Below are 7,069 nucleotides of genomic sequence, written 5' to 3' on the forward strand. Positions count from 1 at the left end.
AGGATCTCATTATAGTGAGAACATTTTGTCATCGTTACATTATTACTGAGTAGAATTCTTTTGTGAGGATAGCGGCAAAAGGCTGGTGTAGTTTCGGAACAAAAAAAATCACCATCAGCAGGTTAGGCGCCAACGCCCGACCTCCTCATATCCCTCAGCTACTAGAAGAGTCAACTCCTAAACGATGAAGCTTGTGTTAGGCGGAAGCCACCAACTTGCCATGCTGTTTCAGCAAAAAAAAAAGCCTAAATACAAATCATCATTAGTATTAGCATTATGATGAGCACATATTTGTATATAACAAATAATGCACAATGCAACCATTGAAGAATCATGCATGCTGTGAGCCATTTGCACCCACTTACGCCTCAACAGAGTGCATCATTGCTCAATACTATCCTGCTTATACCATGACCACTTGCTACAGTTAAAATACAGAAACTTTGCTGTCTTCTAATTCTGGGGCAGTACATTCCTCAGATTGGAAACTTTGCATTGCTACTATCTTTGTCAACCTTGTAATGAACATTACTTTGTTACTCCAGCAGCCTCGTAGACTTGTGAGGACTGAAGTCAGCAGCGCTCCATCTATGAGAATGAATTGATAACCCCCAGTGAGAACACTGCAGGTGCGAAGTGTGGTTATCTGAAAATAATGCGTATCCTCTAACCATTCAGGTTCTGTGGAAGCCCATTCCTGTCAGGAAAAGGACAAAAAAAAAAAACACATGTAAGAAATGGCAAAAATACATATACTCATAGTAAATGGAAATTATGAGATGGTAAGTCATTAATCTCTGTTACTAACTTACAATGACTATTTAAGGAATCACTTCTCCTAAAAATGTCTTTTTCAAATCTTTTTCTTGAAGTTTTCCATCTCAACATCTGTCTCAGCGTGCCACACATCGGATGAATCTCACACCGAGCAGGAGCAGCTTTAGAGTGGGAGAGGAATCTTAAGTTAAAGCCTTCTGCTGCTGCTGTTGTCCGGTCTTTATTCATCCGTTTCGGGTGGCTGTTGTGTTGCCAGAACTGTGACGGTTGGAGACCACTAGTTCAAAGCTAATTTAACCTGGCCAGTTAATGCTGACAAGCGAGCTAAAGCTGGCTACAATCTCTAAAGTTTTAATCATAAAGATCATTTGGAGTTAGTCACTCATAGTTTTGAGTATTTTTTAATCATTCATAGCCTTAATCATCCATTTCTTTTCATGACAGAAATGAGCTTCCGTAGATTCTCTGCAGCCGTGATGTGACATGGTTTACTAAATGTAAAGTCAAGTCTCTATGTTATCTTTACCGCAATCGTGATTTGTCTGTATAAAAACAGGAAACCTCAGCTCAAGACAACCAAGACTGCTTTATACATCATATCTGCACACCCCATATCCAAGGCTGTATTGGTCTACAATGTTACGCAATATATAGATTAAATAGTCTCCATAAGCAGGCCAGGGATTCAGATATTTTAAGTTACATGTAATTTTAAGGGACATGAAAGATGCAGGTATTCTGGCAAACTCAACGTAAGTTTTATCCTGGGCTTTGAGATACCAAAATGAGGCCTCTGGGTAATACAGTTTAGGGTGTCTTGTCTTACAAATCTATGATTTATCAGATATTCCAAATTTTATGTCTAAAAAAAAGCCATTATCATGTCAATATTTAAACCTGAGATTTAAAATTCAAATTTTCAAAACTCCATATGCAATTTTTGTAGAAAAGACAATGTTGGTGACTCTGTGGCCTCCCCTCTCATCTCATCTCAGATCAGTCTTGAACAAACCCTGGTAAGGACGTACGACAAAATTTCCAAAATACAAAGATTTCTCAGCGGATTTGATGTTCACATCATCAAGTTCGAAATCGTAAACACTTATAAATGTGGGTCCTGTTACATAAACATTTTGGTGTTCATTTGGTTAGTGTCACTTTGACACTGCTGTCAGACAACAGTGCTTATGTCGTCAGCCTCGTCGGGTTTCTTGGGCTTGCTGGGGAGGGACTTGAGGTACTCCAGGTGGCGCCGGGCATCCTCCTGGTTCTGACGGACATAATACACCACATATGAAATGACCATGGCAAACCATCCAAACATGGTCACCAGCATAGCGTAGTCTGTGGTCCTTTTGGCCAGGTTACAGAGGTCTGTGTCCACCGCCAAGAAAGGTCGTCCCTCCTGGTCACGAAGCTCCGAGCTCCTGCAGAGGACCCGAGTGGCTGCCTCGTGGTTGTGGGCCATTCCTCCGATGGCCTGCTGGAGGGCACAGTCACAATGCCAGGGGTTATCATCCACAATGACGCGGGCCTTGAGCCGAGCGAAGGCATCCTTGTGTACGCTAGTGATGCGGTTGTGGGAGAGGTCCAGCACCTGTAAAGTTGCCTCTATGCCACTGAAGGCACCTTCTCCTAAAGTCTCCACTGCATTGTAAGAAAGGTTGAGCTCCCTCAAAAGCTTTAGTCCATGGAAGGCTTGATCGGGCACGGCGCCTATCTGGTTGTGGTCCAGCCTCAACAGGACGGTATCGACCGGGAGGCTGGGGGGAATTTCTTTGAGGCGGGACTGACTGCAGGAAACATTGAGGCCGTGGAGGTGGGGGTCGCGTTGGCAGATACAGCCCTTCGGACACATGCTGGCCGAGGGGAAGCACAGGGCCATGAGCACAAGGCTCTGGAGGAGCAGGCACATGGGGATGGAGCGCGACAGCCACAAGTCCAGCAGAGTCATACTGACCGGCCGTCAGCAGCATCCCGCCTGGGGCCACAACACTGCCTCTGGTCCCTTACACACATCTCATCGTGGCAACTGGTCCTCACTGTCCGCCCACTGTGGATACTGGAGAGTGAACAAATGTTGTCATGCTGCCCTGAGGCCTGAAACAAGATCAAACAGAAAGACTGTGAGCAAATAAGGTTCCTGCATTTGATCTAATGTGACATTTTATTTGTTCTGTTTGTCATTTTCACCATCATGGCCCTTTTAAATGTGGATATTTGTGTTAGCTTGATGTGATTAGTGACAATTTGACAGGAGCCCATATATTTCTAGGAATGTATCACGTTTTTTGGCCCCAATCCTAATCTCAGTCCTCTATATTAGGTATCTGCTGATACCGATTCCAATCCCACACTTACATTTAGTTAAATGTCGGTTATGTATAAATGTGTATAGCACAGTGAAACAGCAGCTGTAGCTCAATACACCTTTTCTCATCAGCCACTTGATCCACATACTGAAGGTCCTGATTCCAAAAAAGTCAGTAAACTTAAATTAGTGAAGTGATTTGAATTAAACTCCACAGATTGACCTCCTGACAGTTAGAGAGGGAATCACTCTATTGGTGGACGTCTGTTCACGTGCGATTGAAGAGAATGGAGCTTCTTCAGGCACAAACCAGGCGACGGACAAGTTTCATTTTGGCCTGTTATCAAGCGACTCCCTCAGTTCAGGTTCATTAGCGACAGCTGGTTTAATCTGCCACCAACAACATTTGCCATTTTAACTAGAGACAGAAATGGTCAACAAGGGCTAAAAATGAGAGCCTGCGACCTGAATGTTTTCTACCCGCTCTTTGCTGGTGGTAATTGGTGTCAGAGCTTAGTGAATTCATTCATTTTCACTCATTTACACACCCTAATTTCCACCTGCACACGAGGTGAAATCGACCGTCATTAAGGAGAGCAGTCCTCAAGTTCAAACCTAAACATGATCTCAACAAGTATAGGAATGGTTTGAATTTTGCAGAGACAATCACGGTGCCCAGAGGATGAATCCTGATGACTCTGTCGGCAGGTCAAAGTTTCCAATGATCCAGTAGACATCCTTCAGAGCAGATTCTAGATGGATTGGCACAACATGTTTTACGGACATTTATAGTTATAGCGTAGTAATGGTTACTTATTTAGTTACTTAAAGGACCAGGACCAACCGATATGCAGTAGGTGTAACATATACAGAGTTACAGTATTTAGAATAGCGACCATGTAGACTCTACATAACCAAAATACACTTTTAGGCTGCAGTCATTTCAACAATGTTATATTGCTGACAGGTACAACTTTAATAAGCCTGACACATTTTAGTTCAACTCTGGTTTCACAGCTGCTTACTGTGCTACAGACTTTCAAGAGGATTAATCCTCATGACAGTCTCCTGACTCTTCAGCAAGTGGTTGACATTTGTGTTCAGAGGGAAATGTCTCAAGAGCTGTTTGATGGACTGCTGTTAAATCAGAAATGATGGGACAGTACATTCTATCTATCTATGTAAAAAGATTTTGGTCTTCTGGATTGGCCTTCACACTGACTTACTCTGCCCCAAGCCAGATATCTGTTGGTGCTGAGGGGAATGATGTTTTTATTGCCAAAGAATTTAATGATAATTAATTGTATTTCACAACATAGGCGACAGCCAGCAGTTTCATTTAACGATGTCTGTCTGCAGAATATTCTCAAATTCAAGGGTATACTGCAGTGAGACCATTAGCTTTATTTCTATGAATCAGTGGGACAGACCTTTAAAATAGATTAGCTGTCTGAAATGCCTCCTCATCGGTGACCCTCCAGCTGGTGGAGAAAGATACACAGTACAATACCACAACATCCAGGCCGCCGCTCTCTCTCTCTTCGCCCAATCCCAGGAGATGAGAGGCTGTCTACCGCTCATACAGGCCTCTACCATTTCTGTCCTGGCACAGGACTACGCAGTTATGTCCAACAACAGCCAGTGGCGCCATAGTTTTGAAGTGGGGTGGGGGGGGGGCTTTGGATGATGAAATAGGAACCATCCCTTCAATCTCAGCCAAGCCTGTTATTATTGTTCAACTAAAAGATGGTAAGAAATGCATTCCCTCTTCTCATTGGGTTTCTTTTTGGGCAGTGGTCCGTCAACAAGCAAGCGAGGCCTTCTGTGGTTGATGGAGCTCTTCTTCTTACTTTAGACATTAAGGACAAGGGGTTGCCGACTCAAAAGAAGTGTCCCGGTTCTTTAGTCCTGGATCTTCCATGCAATAGGTTTAGACATCATGTGCGAATGTTCTATGACCATAATGAGTGGAGATAACATTATAACCAATTTACCACCATAACATCTGAAAGTGGGAGGACAAAAAGGCTTGTTGTCACCCCCCCCTCCCCCCGTTTGGGTGCCAGTGAAAACAGCCTCTGAGGAAGTGGAGAGGGTAGGGATCATCCATTTGTCGCAGCATAGTGAGGACCAGTGGCAGCTCCCGGGCCCAAGCTATCAGCTCTCAAGCTGTTTGTCCAGCTGCTGCTCTGCCATGAAAGGCGAAACCTGTTGTTGAACGGAAACAGGTTTTGTGCTGGATCTATTAAACCTGCACTGTGTGTATGGGAGACCTGATCTGTTGACATGCGGCTTCATTATTGCTGTTCATTAAAAACCGCCTCATAAATTACCTCGCTACTACTGGTTTGTTCATCAGGCAGAGTCACCACACGCTGAGAATAACAAACGATGTAAGTGGATCCAAAGGGAGTGGATAACATAGCAGAGGGATCTTCAGTAACATCCTAATACACAATTTAAATGCAGTGGTGAAGTTCACAATGCTTGGTGTTTGATGAGACTTCCAAGTTTACTGCTATTCACACTAAGTGTCTTTCATTTGGTCCTGAGGGGCTGTTTCTGTTTCTGAATGCTGCTGCTGTTCTATAACGCTGTTTTTGGACACAGTGTGCTGTGATGATCTTCCTCTAGAAGTTACGTCAGCTGCAGTGATTTGAAACAGCACGGCTATAATCTAAGAGTCATACTGTGGACACAATCCTTAAGATTTCATCCAACCCTGTTCTTGATAATATTTATGGTTGACTATCCAATCAATTATTTACACTCTATAATTATCTCTCAGTATTAAGAATGTTCATACTTGGATTCCTGCGCTGGATTCAGATTGCTTTCACATGCATGAGGGATTCACAGGAGACAATGAAGAATGTCTTTACACTGTTTCAAAGATGTAATGAGTTACTGCTAATGCAAAAACCAACATTTCCTGCTGCTGCTACTTCACATTAACAGCGTTCACTCGTACAGCTGAGGCTAATGAAACTGGGTAACAAACTAAATTGGTCCAATTCAAATTTTGACCTGATGATGGCTGCAGATGAAAGAGGATCACCAACTTTTATAACAATCCATCTAATAGCTGTTGAGACATTTCACTGAAAACAGAGGAAATCACTCATTAGGAGTCATTAGGATTCCTCCTCTGGGAACCATGAATACCTGTAGAAAATATTGTGCCAATCCATCGAGTAGACGTTGAGTTATTTCACAGAAGAGGTGACATTTCTAATGTGTGGGTAGCGCTGAAGGAAAAGTCAGGGAATCCCCAGCCATTTGGATTTATCTTCAGGGCACCGTAGATGTGTGTGTACAAAATGTCAGGGAAATCCATCCGGTAGGTGTAGAGATATTTCAGGCCGGACCAAAGTGAAAGGCTGACAAAGCATTTCCATATCCAGAGCCACACAGCCAGCCTGACGAAAAAAATGAAGTGTCAAATGGAATTTGAAGACGTTAGCTCGAGGGGCCTTTCAGATGACGGGAATACGCTCCTGTGTGCAGGCTTATTTCTGTCTAACAGCTCGCTCTGTTCCAGAATAAGATCCCAACAGCTCAAGGCTTATAGATGAACCTTGTACCAACATCTACTTTTCAAACCTTTATTATTTCAGTTTTTATTGTGCACACATGCTGCACATTCCTAAAAAAAAAGGATATATTTAAAGGCTATGACTGGTGATATTCTGCAGCTTTCTTCTTGTCAACAATTCTCATCAAAAGACCCAAATCAACAGTGAATGCTCTCTAAAAAGTATAGTGTGTGTGTGTCCATCAAAGCCTGACATACTGTGCCATAGATATAAGTGTGTGTCTGTGCCATAGATATTAAAGTACATATCCAACAGGCTGCTGTTGTATTCTGGACGATTTAAGGTCAGAGTATATTTTCTAGAAGCAGACTTCTCATATTTCATATTTATCTGCCATAAGCTGCTCCCCTTATGAGCCACTGAACAAGTTTCAAATGAATATGCA

General features: G+C 42.9%; 1 protein-coding gene across 1 annotated transcript; it reads right to left on the reverse strand.

Annotated features, from left to right (window-relative positions):
- Positions 1–1,948: 1,948 nt before the first annotated feature.
- On the reverse strand, positions 1,949–2,731 carry lrrc3b (leucine rich repeat containing 3B). Its single transcript, XM_070847057.1, has one exon. It carries the CDS (start codon positions 2,729–2,731, stop codon positions 1,949–1,951), a length of 783 nt encoding a protein of 260 aa, XP_070703158.1.
- Positions 2,732–7,069: the final 4,338 nt, after the last annotated feature.

This window comes from Pempheris klunzingeri, chromosome 16 (assembly GCF_042242105.1).
Source record: "Pempheris klunzingeri isolate RE-2024b chromosome 16, fPemKlu1.hap1, whole genome shotgun sequence".
NCBI lineage: Eukaryota > Metazoa > Chordata > Actinopteri > Acropomatiformes > Pempheridae > Pempheris > Pempheris klunzingeri.